The 14,222-nt window shown below is 38.8% G+C and overlaps 2 protein-coding genes across 2 annotated transcripts in view; both read left to right on the top strand.

The window, feature by feature from the left end:
* iars1 (isoleucyl-tRNA synthetase 1) overlaps positions 1–14,222 on the top strand; it is a 74,972-nt gene that overhangs the window by 21,387 nt on the left and 39,363 nt on the right. The window contains 3 exon segments of the mRNA XM_072447068.1: positions 3,943–4,034; positions 5,168–5,266; positions 10,220–10,346. Of these exon segments, the coding sequence (XP_072303169.1) occupies positions 3,943–4,034; positions 5,168–5,266; positions 10,220–10,346 (318 nt within the window).
* On the top strand, positions 431–2,197 carry LOC140361355 (vimentin-like). The gene has a single exon (XM_072447069.1). It carries the CDS (start codon positions 518–520, stop codon positions 1,652–1,654), a length of 1,137 nt encoding a protein of 378 aa, XP_072303170.1. The 5' UTR covers positions 431–517; the 3' UTR covers positions 1,655–2,197.

Genomic DNA, 14,222 nt, shown 5'->3' on the forward strand with positions numbered 1-14,222 from the left:
TATCTGTCTGCAGTTGCAATCACTTTCACATTTTGTTTGATTTAGTTAGGAGAACCTCAATGAGATTAAACATGTATTAATGTGTAACGTGACCAAAGATGCGGCTCAATTCACCAATCATTTGGGACTAATCAGTGTTGTGATCATTGTTGACCGTTGTCCCACCCGACCTCATCCCGCATCAACGTGCGGCCAGTGTGAGAGCTGAAGTGTAGCATTCGTACATGGTCTGATCACTATTTCACATCAACGTGCTAAGACCAGGGCGTGTACTGGAGCAGTCCGGCCACTCACGCTGCAGCGCTATCTAATAAACAACCACAGTCCATGAAGTGTCCGTCACAATCTACTTTTGAAATATGTTCGAGCCAAGCGCTAGTTTCAAGGCTGTCTGAGAGATTCTTTACCGGGCAATAAAAAGTCTGGGTTGATTGAAGCGCGCAACAGTCTCAGCCGGTGCGGTGGACGAGAAACATCAGAACGGAAAAAAAGGTTGTTACTTGCCGCTGTTGCTAAAATGAGAGCTGCATCCTATACCCAAAAGAGCTTGCAAGTTAGCAGCTCGGGCAGTCGGGTTCGCGTTCAGAGTCCCTCGCCCTCAAGATGCCGTGGATCTTCTTATGATAGCCGCGGTCGCGCTGGTTACCGAGGCACTGCCGTCGAAGTGGGTACTGAAATTCATCAACACCATGCCAACGAGAAAGAGGAGATGCAAGAACTCAATGTCAAGTTTGCCGGATACATCGACAAGGTGCAAGCGCTTGAGCAGAGAAACGCCGCTCTCCAGGCTGAGCTTGCTTCCCTCCAAAGCCGCTACAAGGGAGGCCCCTCTAACATCGGGGAAGAGTACGAGTTGAAATTCAAAGAGGTGCGTGATCTGATTGAAACTCTGACCAATGAGAAAGGAGCGGCCGATATTGAAAGAGGCTATCTGGAAGAGGAAGTTGAAGTGTGGAGTTTGAAACTAGAAGAAGAGCTTGCACTAAAGGAAGAAGCTGAAATGATTTTGAGGGAGTTTCGCCAAGATGTCGACAACGCTACTCTGCAAAAGGCTGAACTGGAGAAGCGCGTAGAACAATTGGTGGCTGAAATCGAGTTCTTGAAGAAATTGCACGACGAAGAGGTGGCAGATCTGATGAAGCAGATTGAGGATTCAAAGATTACCGCGGAGCTGAATGGCGATAGGCCAGATTTGGCGGCCTATCTGAGAAATATGAGGGCTGAGATCGAAGCGGTCGCTGCAAGAAACGTCCAAGAGGCTGAAAAGTGGTACAAAAGCAAATTTGACACCCTAAAAGAGCACGCCGGCAAGCACGATGACCATATGAAATCAATGAAGGAAGAGATTAGCGTTTTCCAAAATCAAGTAACAGACCTGCAAAACCAAATTGATGGGTTGAGGGCAAGAAACGCTGCCTTAGAGCAACAGCTGGAAGACATGGAGATTGCACATCTGGATAAAGTGGGCGGATTTGAGAGCGTCATTGCCCAGTTAGAGGCTCAGCTGTGTGAGACCAAGCTGGAGATGACCAAGTACCTCCAAGATTACCAGGAACTTCTGCACATAAAGCTCAAGCTGGATGCGGAGATCGCTACCTACAGGAAGCTGCTGGAAGGGGAGGAGACGAGACTCGGGATCGCCAAAGATGCCTGAGGAAGCAACACAGAGGAGGATGAAGTTAATTGTTGTGCCTTTTTAGCTCCTTCTGTATTGAAAGCAAATATATTAGACATAACTTTAGGACTATTTTCATTACATCATACTGCTTGTTAATAGAGTTGACCAGAGAACATGTTCTCCTCAAAGTGAATTTGTTAGATGCAAGGTAAAGGGGGCAGTGTTGGGGGCCAAATCCTGATCTTGTGGGGTGTTCCTGCTATTTACTGGTCTTTATCTATCAAAAGTGGTCCTTTAGTGAATGCATTTGATCACTTTTAAGAGGCAAGTGGTCTTATTGTTATGCCTGATCAATGTAGAAGCATTTCTTTACCTATTTAGATCTTGCTTTATTGTTTTTTGAAGTCTGGACCTTTCTGCATGATGCCATACTTTTGCGTAACTCATGTCTATCCTGTCAATATCTACGAATCTAACAGAAATCAAATTTTCATTTTCCTTCTGTACCTACTTTACTTGCACAAATTCATTAGGTCAACTTGATTTCCAATGAACACCAAAGCATCTTTACCTAATAAAGATTGACGTGAATGCCTTCATTTCCCATCTTTTTTTCTGCTACATGACGTCCATCCTTGAGTCATTTACTTAACAACCTATAACTGATCCAGCCAAGGCAAAGATAATACACTATAAAAAGCTTAAAGAAGCCGTATGTAATTCTGAATAAAATATTGTATTACTATTATCATTATTTTAAGACTGGTTAAATTTACCCCTGTAAATTTAAAAGTCGGTAGTCACTATTTAGCTCCATTAGTATTCCATTAATTTTCAGGCAAGTGTGTGACTTTAGAACAGCTGGAACAGTGGCGAAGTGAAGCAAGGATGGACCACCCAATTATAGCTTACTTCGTGGTTGACAACAAATAAAATACTTTATTAGCTGCAGAGGGCATGCAGTGGTCTAATTTAGACCACTGCATGCAAAAAATCCACAAATTTACAAAAACAAAAGGTCCGATACCCCAGCTTCAAGTGTTAAAATGTGTGAATAATGCAAAATAAAGGAAATGTCTAATAAAAAAAAAAAAAAAAATCCTTGTGATGTCTTATGTATTTTTGTTCCCAAATTAAATAATTGTCACTAGTTTAGCCTAATGTTTGTAATCTCTCAAGAGCCTCTATTTCATAAATTTTATACCACTCTATTTTGTTTTGATGGCGCTGGTGATGAAGGGAAGTTGCCATAGATCCTCACATTATAAGTGCACTCTGATGTTTTAACGAGCGTGGGTCAGGCGTTGCGAAATTTTGCATTGGCGGAAAAAATGCGAACCCCCCTAGTAAAAGGTCACTGCCGTTTGCATAGCGCCATGTTGAGAATTAATATTTATGATTCTTTTGTTAAATTGCTTTTCAAGCTTGGTTGGAGGAAGATGAAATGTGACAACACGCATAAGGCTGATTAGCTGTTGAGGAAAAAAAATGCATGCTAAGCAGAATGGTCTACTCTTGTTAGATTTATCAAATGAGCTCATGGTGTAGTTTTTTTTTATGGTGTGACTGGATAAATCATAATCGAAAAACAAAAACGTTTAGTTCCTTTTGTGGCTGTCAGAAGTGATATTTACATGACTGAAAATGCATCTCATACTTGCCCTGGTTTATTCTTTATTATTGCGTTGATAACAAAAATTCGAATTAAAGATTATTTACTACTATTACCGGTAATTACTATGTTGACATCATGCCTACAATAACACACAAATTATACAAAGAGAGCTGCCAGGCAAGCTGATGTTATTTCTAACAGAATAAAATATGTGCAAAGTTGAATAAATGAAGCCTCGATGCTCCTCGCAAATTCAAGGAGTTGAGAAAGACAACTGCATGTCCCTGGGCTGTGTACTCCTGCTTTAAGCCCAAAAGTACCCAATGGGATTAAGGAGTGTCATATCTAGAATGTGATGTAGTTGTCAGTGTAATTTAATTTACTATGAATCATCATTTTGCTATTAAGAATCTGCACCCAATAAGTTAAATATTATTGATGATGATGATGCACTTTTTAAATTGTATGATTACCGGTATGTTAAAAACTAAAAAATTAAAACCTTTTAGCCCTTAAAGCAAAATAACAATATCAAACAGTGTATCACAATTTTCATTAAATATTTTTGGTATAAATTAAAAATGTTCCTGCTTACTGCCAAGCTAATTAACTTAAGTCGATAACCCCATATCCGAGTAGAATACTTTGTATGTATTTTTAACATGGCCACTGGGAGTGTTTTTTAAGTGCATGCCTCTCTTCTGTGTAGGATGCTGACAAAAATATCATCAAGTGGCTGAAGGAGCATGGGCGTCTCGTCAATGCCAGTTCTTTCAAACACAGTTACCCATTCTGCTGGAGGTAAGACATTCACACAGGACTATAATAAAACCGCTGCCTCCCAAGTCCCAAAATAAAAGTTGAAAATATATTTGTGTTAGTTCTGCTTTTTGGATTGTATATTTACAGCCGTGTCTACACCAAGGGAGACACCAGTGTGACTGCCCATATATTTAACATAGTACATTTCTATTTTCACTATTGTGATGAATGTCTCATCTTTCAAAGCACAGCCACACAAAATTGCTTTTAGTGACGAAAACCTCATCTTGAAAGACTCTAAATGTAATGCCATTTACTTCTTCTGACCTAGGCTTAATCTAATCTACCAGACTTAAACCACCAGACATCATCTCTAAGATAAAGTACCGGTAATCATATTTACCATGAAAATACCAGTGGTGGTATCACACTTCGATAGCACTTTAAAATCCATTTCACAAAAGGCCATTGGCATGATGATATCCATTGGACTTGCCAATATGTCAGTGGTGATAAATGTCAGGTATTGTGCTGTGGTTTTAAGTAAAATATTAGTTTGTAGATTTTCTGTACACACTTGTTCCCTGAGGAGGAGCATCCGTGCAGTTTGTCAATAGATGTTTGTTGTCTCCGCTTAAAATCAATGCAGAGCCAGTGTGCTGACTTACACATAACCTCAGCCCACATTATCCCACGGTAACTAAAGATTCTTTATGGAGAGCAAGATACTAGTAGACATTATGTAGCCAGTTTGTGTGCTGGATTACAGTTATATACTCACAGAAACTGTAACGATGCATTTGATTAATATAGTGCGTTTTTGACTGAACGTTGCAGCATTGGCCCTTCTGGCAACCTCTAATCACTCACTCACCACAGCCATTTGGGTTGTTGGGTAAAGAAGTGAACCACGGAGCCCAAATATATATATATATATATATATATATATATATATATATATATATATATATATATATATATATATATATATATATATATATATATATATATTTTTTTTTATCTCAATCTGGCACTCTGGAACTTTGTCAAAGGGATGTTTCAAAACACTGCAAAAAGTCCAGTCTGCGTGTTCTTATTGTCTTGCGTCTGTTACATGGTGTCCTGTATCATAACTTTTTTACTAAATAGTTTAAATATTTATTTGTCCCCAGGTCAGACACACCTCTCATCTACAAAGCTGTGCCCAGCTGGTTTGTGCGAGTAGAAAACATGGTGGACAAACTTTTGGACAACAACGGGAAATGCTACTGGTAAAATGTTTTCTTCCTCACACACACTAACATAATGTTGCACTGATTTACCAGAAGAAAGCAAGATTTCTATCAAATTTACCCAAGTGACATCAGCACAACAGGATGATTTAAAAAAAAAAAAAAAAAAAAAAAAATGATATAGGGAAATGAAAAAAAAAAAAAAGAAAGACTAATACTATTTAAGCAACGTGGTGGGACTGTTAATGTAAGCACACCATTGTAATGAACTCAATTGGACAGTAATAGGTGGTGATTTATGGACTTAAAAACTACAGGATTTCTTCCCATGAACAATGTGGGTAAAATTGAAACGGAGGAATACCTAAGGCACAAAGCAAGACCTTTTAAAAGGGATGAATGAAACAAGTGTGAATGAAGCAAATACAACTGCATGTATGTTCATATATGAGGGTTACAACATGGTTAAAAGCTCAAAGTACATTTTGCGTAATATTTGTCCTTGGTGGTGGTGGTGATGATGATGACAAGTTACAGGTCAGACCCTGATCACAGTAAGAATGCATGTGTTTTGCATGGTATTTTTGAGCAATAAAACACCTGTAAAGATGTAGTTAATGCCATATATTCCAAGCAATAACATCTTTATGGAGACAATAGGGTGACACCCCACACTTTTAAGCATGTACAAATATTGCATTGCATTCTTAATAAATGATGAGGCTTGAAATAGAATCCCTTGCCTATTTACATGTTTTATTGTTAAGGCCCCCTCCCAAAGTATTATAAAGCATAATTAATATACTTTAAATTACTTTAGTAAGTAACATTAGCGTGATGTTAATTATAATTGAAAATCCCAGTATCAGAAGTGAGCGTGAGCATGATGGCTTTGCTAAGTGGTATCGCCCCGTGCTCCCCTCTCTCTGCTGGTAATGGAACTGTCAAACGTAGATGAATGAGGTGCCTTAGAGAGGTGAAGATCCACAGGAGCCGGCAGAAAAGGCGTTCAGAGGCCAAAATCAACTCTTAAAGATGAAGCTTTGTACATATATTTGCTCATTTATCATCATATGCTCATCAGCAGTAATCTTCAAAGTCCCAGTTATTTGATGTGTCAAATATGGCTTTTCAATCAAAACATATCTTCCTTGGTAGTAACTAATTAATATATTTTACCAGGAATTAGTAACTAATTTAATTCTGTTTTATTCTCGCTCCTAAATACGGTGCTCTGTAAATGTAGAAGGCCATGGATCATCTACTCATTCCTTTGTAATTACTACTAATAATTTATTATTCAAGCAAACTAGTGTATTAAAATAACCCTCCCGTTGTGTCCAAAGTCTGTAAAATTTGTCCATTTTCATCGTGTCATAATTTTTTTTGTGAGGGCCTTTTTGCCGCTGCTAGGAGGATGCTTCAGAGATAGCTACTGCTTGTGTCCGTGGCAGGAGTCCTGAGGCCCAAATACATAGTTCTAAAATCCATTGGGATGGCAATGTCATAAATTGTCTGTAAGGCATTGTTAATCTCAGTCCAATACTTGCGAATAACAGGACAGTCCCAAAACACGTGATAATGATTTGCCTCCTGGCTGCCACATCCTCTCAGTCAGCACTTCCCTGTGAGTAATGGGCACTTTGACATGGAGTTATAAAGAAACGAGACACACTTTTCTTACAGAATCCTCTCCAAACATGCGATCCTGTGGTTCTCCAGTGAGATGTACATATACTTTTTTGTAACGCCCAATATCACAACAGCAGTTGCCTCGGAGGGCGACAGTAAAGAACGGATTAAACAGTGTCCATAGGGACGATGAGTGGAAGAGTTCCACAGTGAAGGAGGGATCCGACTCCATCAGACGGACAGGCGGACGTGAGATAGACAGTGGAGCTGGACCCACTCAGGAGGAGAACCAGTTCTTCCAGGCAGATGAAGAACCTTTATATGGAGTAGTGACCGCTTTTCCAGGGACTCGAAGAGCATCTGGGTCCACAGGTCATCAATGTGCCTGTCCCACTCCCTCGGGGGTGGCGGGGAAGTGGGAAAAGAAGAAGAAAAGGCAGTTAACAGATTGCAAGTGAAATTAAATATTAAATATTGTTATTGATAAAATAAGTAGTCAGAAGCAGAGGATAGTGCTCAAGCTGCCATACTTCGCTTCATATAGGGTTGCATTTTCCTCCAAGGATGGTCTAATGTACCTTCATTATTTCATAAGGTACATGCACCCTAAACATACTATTACATGGTGTATAGGCCTATCCATCATCAAGAAATGTGAATATTGGCTACCTGGTATATTGGCTATACCCAAAACTTAATGGAATCATGGAAATGATAAATAAACCAAAAAGACAGTCATTTAAATGTATTTACCAGTGAGCACTGTATCATAATACACCATTTTATTCCCAATTTTGGTGTGTACTGAAAATTGGTATGCTGAAATCATTTAGACACTTCAACTCTTCCTGGCCTTTTTATCATTTGGACACAGGCAGCCTCATAGTCAAGATCATCAGGGTTATTTGGACCTTCAATTGCCAGGAGTCAGGTTATCCATCATCTTTGTTGACAGGGAATTCCTTGACTTGGTCTTTATTCTCCCTAAAGTGGAGAACCCCCTCTCACAATATGAAATTGAGAGATGACCACATTGAGATAGTCTCTAACTGCAAAACTAATGTTCCTTATCAATACAATATTACCAGCAGTAGTCCCAGGAATCAGGACTGGTGCGATGGCAGAACAGGTGAAGAAAGTGTCTTTGTGTACTTTACTCTGAGGCTTGTCAGGTCCCGTAGACACTTCAGAGATGAGCAGAGTTTAGTGAATATCTTTACTTGCTCCGGGTAGTGCGTAGGTATGTCACTAGAGCGTCTGCCGCTAAACGTCAGCTTTTTCAACTTTTCTGCGTCGGCCGCGCTGGCCGCTCTAGCCAAGGCGTCAGAGGTGTCCAAGGCGTCTAAAGCGTCCAAAGCGTCCAAAGGCGTTCGAGCCTCGGACGCCTTTGGACGCGGAGTCTGTTGCTCAAAACACAGGATTTGTGCCACAAAAACGCTCAAAACACGCCGCAAAAATGCTGGACGCCCATAGAATGTAAACTGGATGCTTTGATGCGCCGGTATGAACTTGTTTATTTGAAGTAATGATGGCTGGATGAAGTTAGGTTTTAGGGATGGTTTATTTTCCCCCCCATGTCAAATCGGATGGCGGGCCATTTTGATTTATCATGTTCGGGATCCATTTGCTATTTATATATTCTATTTGCCAAACCATTTTGTCGAGCCCAATCTGCAGATATCGTTGCTACGCTAATTTATCTAGTTCACTCCATCACGTCCCTTCAGCTTCCCTCCCCCTGTGTTTGACCTACAATAGAAACCTGCCTCTGCCTAAATGGCTTTTTCTACGAGACGGGGGCAGTTTAAACCCAGATTTAGCCTTGAGCGAGTGGAGCTAGTGGAGGTGTGGAGGTGTGGGGGGCTGCAAGGCTCGCGCTGAACTCTGGCAAAGAAATCGTTAAATTGATATATTAGAGGCCTAAACAGAAATGCCTCCTTCAAATGGGAATTGATGAACTCATTGGTTAGCGAATGGATTGCGTTTGTACACATACAAACGCACACAAACACACACACACACACACAAACAGAACCAGCATCACCAAAGTAACACAGCACAGAACAAAATATAGAAATTAGAAGATGAAAAGGTAGTAATCTTCTACTTTCTATACACACACACAGACACACACACACACACACACACACACACACACATATTTTGCTCCACTTTGCTTCACAAGAAAAGGTCTGAACATGAACATTTAGAATAGAGTATCTTCATTGTCTAACAAGGAAGAAATTCATCTTTGGCTCGCCACCACATAAAAAGCACAAGGACCTTCCTTAAGTCAGTCCTCTAATGTTGTTATCTACGAGAGAAAATTGAGAACATTTCAAGATTGTGAGATATTGGAAAAGTCAGTAATTAGTTGCTGCTAAGTATAAAAAAATGTAAAGAGGATGATGCCTTGGAGGAAGTGATGACCTTTTGTTATTGAGTTTCAGGAAAAGCTGTTTGTTTTATGATAAAGATTTAAATTAGATAATAAATGCAAGGGGGAAATTATCTTTATTACTTGTTCATGCGATGCATAAATACCACATTATTACCGGTACACAAAATCAGTAGTTCTTCTGATGGTTTGCAATTCTAGCCTTAAGTATGGTAATTTATTTATTTTACGGGAACATTGTGAAATAAATACATTGCACAGACCAGAGATGCCTACAAGCTAATGTTCATGTGTAGCCTCTGAACAGAGACAACGTGACAGCGGGTTAATAGTGTGCAGATAATCCATAAAATGGCCCTTGTAATTTTTAAAAGACATAAAAACACCAAAACCAGTCATCAGCAGACGGTGCACCTCATCAGCAATCCAAATACCGGTACTTTTTTTTTTTTCTATCAATGAATACTTCAAATAACTGATCTAGTTTTTGTACATCTCGATATTGAAACTGAATAAGGTGATTGTCAATTATTACACAAATATCCCACATACCACCACTTATTTATATTTATTTTTTCAAAATTTGGTGTAATGTAATTTGTTTTATTTCTATTTTGATACTAAGAAAAAAAGCTTGATACTCGATATGTAAATGTCCTGTAATATGATTATTAAACCCCTCATTTTATATACAATAAGTTAACTAATTAATAATGGTTCTTTAGATATTACCTACGTTGTCTTATACTATTTCTGCTCTAAAGACCATTCTAAATCCATCAAGAAAATGTCACATTTTGTCCTATTTATGTAATAAATATTCCAGTGTTCACACTTGTATATGGACAACCCCACAATAAAAAGTATTGTCAGAATTTCAATGAAGTTCAATGAATTTGGTGCATTTTCATGTTGTGATGCTTTAGCGATGACTTAATGACTATTTGCATTTCCTCCTGAAGGGTCCCAGAGTTTGTGCGAGAGAAGCGTTTTGGAAACTGGCTGCGAGATGCTCGAGACTGGGCTATATCCAGGAACCGATACTGGGGCACTCCCATCCCCCTGTGGGTCAGCGACGACTTCGAAGAGGTCAGAAAACCCGCCACACTCACTCAGAGCTGGATTTAATACAGACTGACGCTCAAAGAAGCAAAATAAGACTGCTCTATGTAGGGCTGTGTAATTAAGCCACTTTAATGCAGCTCGAGATGAAGTTATTTCTAATATGTCGATGATGTTGGGTCCTTTAATGGAGGATGTTTACAGTTAATCCTCTGTCCGTAAAAGCCCATTTCAGACTTTTAAGGAAGAATTTTTACTACTATTGTAACGGGAAATTTATATTATTATTATTATTATTATTAAAAAAAGATAAATTAAATCAAAATATAATTGATCAATATGTGATTTGTTTGTCCTAGTTACTTGCTTAAGAAAAGTAGTTTCCATTGTGCCGCACACTAAAACACTATGCTTTTAAGATAAGATAAGATAATCCTTTATTGTCCACACATGGGGAAATTTCATTGATACAACGCAGGTAGATACAGAGGAAAAGGACAGATAACAGATTATAGGAAGTCTAAAAAACACTCTTAATAGAAGAACTCTTATAAACAAAAACTCCTATAGACAAAACCTCCCATTTCCCAACAAGTGATGGAGGGGAAAAATTAGGATGTCCGCCGGGATAACGTGACGATCTCCGGGTAAGACGATGGTTTCCCCCTCAGTTTCATGTGTTCCTCCTTTGTATAAACGCGCACCGGCGCCAATCCGTACGGCGGCTGTGGCCGGGGGGGCCCGGTGGGGCCGGGGGGGCTCAGAGCTAGCGCACATCACGACGACACAACGAAAACACTCAACAATCCAGCCGAACAAGTCGAAACAAGTTGAATTAAAGCAATTCCAGTTGTACCGATCGTACAACTAAAGTAGAAAAAATATTTACAAAATACAAAAGATAAAGCACAATAAGTGTGAAAAAAGAGCGGAGCGTTGCACCAGGCTACCAGCTGGATCGGCGCCTTTGTGACGCATGAATATTTTTTATTATTTAATATAGTATTTTGTAGTTATCTTAAATTTGCAAGCAGGACCACACCTTATCCGCGCCCCTTCAGTGGCCACACTATTTAAACGGCTCATCAAACTAATGGGTCGTTGGTCTTCTAACGCCTACGAACCTACACTTGCCTCAACCTGGCTGACCTCCAGTCTGCTCAGTCAGCTCAGCTTTAGGGGATACAAGAACCCAGGAGACTAATGCCCCATTGAAGCCCCTATTCGGCATTTCTATCATGTTCAACTTAAGAATGTTTCTGCATTCAACCCTGAGGTTATGGTCCTTGCACCTGAAATGAATGTATACTTTCAGTTCTGGATTAGAGCTTGTTTTTCACCACATTTACCAAAGCATTTTTGTGTTAAGTCAAAACACAAGCCATGTCTCACACATCATTTTAGTCCATTAGTTAGTCCATTAAGATGTTCCTTAGAAAATGTACAATTTTAGTGCTGTTAATTTTCATTAAGCATTTTCTCAAACTCCTCCTAAATCCATCTTTTATCTTTTAACTACCGGTAAACCATGGAACTAAAACTTGTGTCTTTTGACCATGGCAACACAAATCATCCTTACAATTTCGAAAATTGCACAAGGACAATAAAAAAACTACACATTCGAAAACTAATGTCCAATTCTGTCCTATTTATACTTTTTCCTTCTTCTCAGTATCAAAGCATATGAGTATCTAGTTTTGATACTAGTTTTTCCCTTGGCCTGTACAGTATAAATATTCGCATGTATAAATATTTTTTACTGCTCGCACATCTTGAAACCAAAGCGTATTTTCTCCAGTGCAGAGCATCTCTCCCTTTTGACCTGCTTTTGACACTTGAGTAAGCTCTCGTCTCGGTTTGAAGTGTTTGAAGCAGAGATGGCTGGCGTGAGAGAGAAGTGGTGACAGAGCAGTGCATGCCGTGTGAATCTGCTCCCCTGAGGCTCGCTAAACTGAAACTGAAGCGAACCACATCAATGATTCATTAAAGGAAAATAAATAAACAAGCCGAGCCAGAACGTGACTTAACAAGAGAAATGAGGGCTGTTGTCTGTTGGGACAGGAGCAGATTTGTACAGTTGTTGATACGGAAGAGTGCAAAAGACCACTTAAGAAAGGCACCGTATATGAACAATTAACTGTGCATTTTTATTTTTTGCGAGAACAAAAAGATAAAATGTCTAATCTTGAAGTGGGCATATACTTTGTCATGTTAATGACCCTGTTATTTTCATTTTGCATAAGTCAGTGCCTGTGTTTACATGCACGCAAAAATTGGATTTTAATCAGATTTCTCAAGTAAAAATTACACGATAACCACAACATCTGATGTGAATATTCTGAGAAACCATGATCAGAAAGAAATTGTATTACCCACGTCAGATTTAGCAATTTGCTCGTCATTTTATTGATCAAACAACTCAGGAAATTAGTGTTTTTAGGACTTTTTACACAAACAATATATTTGAGTGATTGTAGATTGATCGCATCTCAGATTTGTATTTATTTGTTAATAATTATGTCCATTGTCCATAGCCTAGCTCTCAGGAAAAGGTCGTAAAATACAAAAGTTACACTGTATTTTGAAGTCACTGCTCGAGGTTTAGAGTTTGGCAGTATTGACAATTGTATATATTTTTGCATTTCCCTGTCATAATCAGCCACATATATTGAATTGTATTAGTTTTCTTCGTAATGGTGGTAATAGTCCATTTAAAGTTGCGTAATTTGTCATGATGATGCGCGTCAGAAAACAAACATTTGCGTCCAACGTTGTTCAAAACTGAAACTGGAAGGGTAATGTTGGGTCAGTGCGTCATTATCTGAACCATGCAATAAACCCAAGCCTCGTGGAGATGTCAGAAATGGGGCTGTTGTGAGTGTTTGAGAAATGGAGTCTCGCTCTGAGGCTGAAAGAGGGACAGTGCGTGACCTCCTTCTTCAAATAGGATCCTGGCTGTTTCTAGAACTGTCCCCGATGCCTCTTTCTCTCCCCCCTTCTGTGGGCACTTGCACGCCCAAAACATACCACAGTTTTATCAGCTGCTACCAATACGGTTTCTCTGTTTATTTGTTTATTTGCATTGCTAGCAGTAATTCACCTACCACTAAGTTATGTTTTAATACGGTATTAAGTGCTTGTATATTCTTTTTGACTGTCAAGCTCCCAAAAAAATTCTAACTATTTTGATACTATTGAAAAAGCCTTTTATGATCAAGAATAGCATTTTTGATTAAAAAAAAAAAACACAAGATGTAATTTTATTTATTTTTTCTTTATTACAATTGTTTCAGTGTTTGTACTCGCTCAAATTATTTTTTTACTACCGATTAGTGTCTGGAAATAGATTTTGTCTTTTGAAACCTTACTGTACCATCAATTGGAGAACTTTGCTGGTCTTTACTGGGCAAATGTGTCAAAAATAATAGCTGAAGTGAATCTTCTACAACATACTGTATTAATGCGACTAACGTCTACAAATGTTGTCACGATACTGACATTTTACTCTTCTAAAACTGTACTGGAAAGGTCCCATTTTGTCATGTGTCAGTATTGATACTTAATTTTGATAATACCGGTAGTTTTAGTATTTCATTTTTGATACTTTTGATAACCCAAACATCTACTTGACATACTTGGCACCAAGCAAGATTTATTTTATTACTAAAATGTGTTACTTCTACCAATACTTCAAACACTTGTTATGACAATTTATTCACCTACCATAAGTTCTGTATATTGCCATTGCCATCCCTTGCCTTTTAAATCAAATTAAATGGAAGTCGAGCTGTATCTGGGACATTTTGCCTTGCATAAATAGAGCAGCTCCTACAGGTTAGATCTCTGAGGAGTTGACGTAACACACTTAGTTTGGAGGTAAAGTTACCTAGAGGTTTCCTAAAG

This window comes from Eucyclogobius newberryi, unplaced genomic scaffold (assembly GCF_026437365.1).
Source record: "Eucyclogobius newberryi isolate DKJ021-1_F unplaced genomic scaffold, fEucNew1.0.hap1 SCAF_157, whole genome shotgun sequence".
Taxonomy (NCBI): domain Eukaryota; kingdom Metazoa; phylum Chordata; class Actinopteri; order Gobiiformes; family Gobiidae; genus Eucyclogobius; species Eucyclogobius newberryi.

Coding starts and splice junctions, on each gene's coding strand:
- LOC140361355 (XM_072447069.1), top strand. CDS start 518: ATGAGAGCTGCATCCTATACCCAAAAGAGCTTGCAAGTTAGCAGCTCG.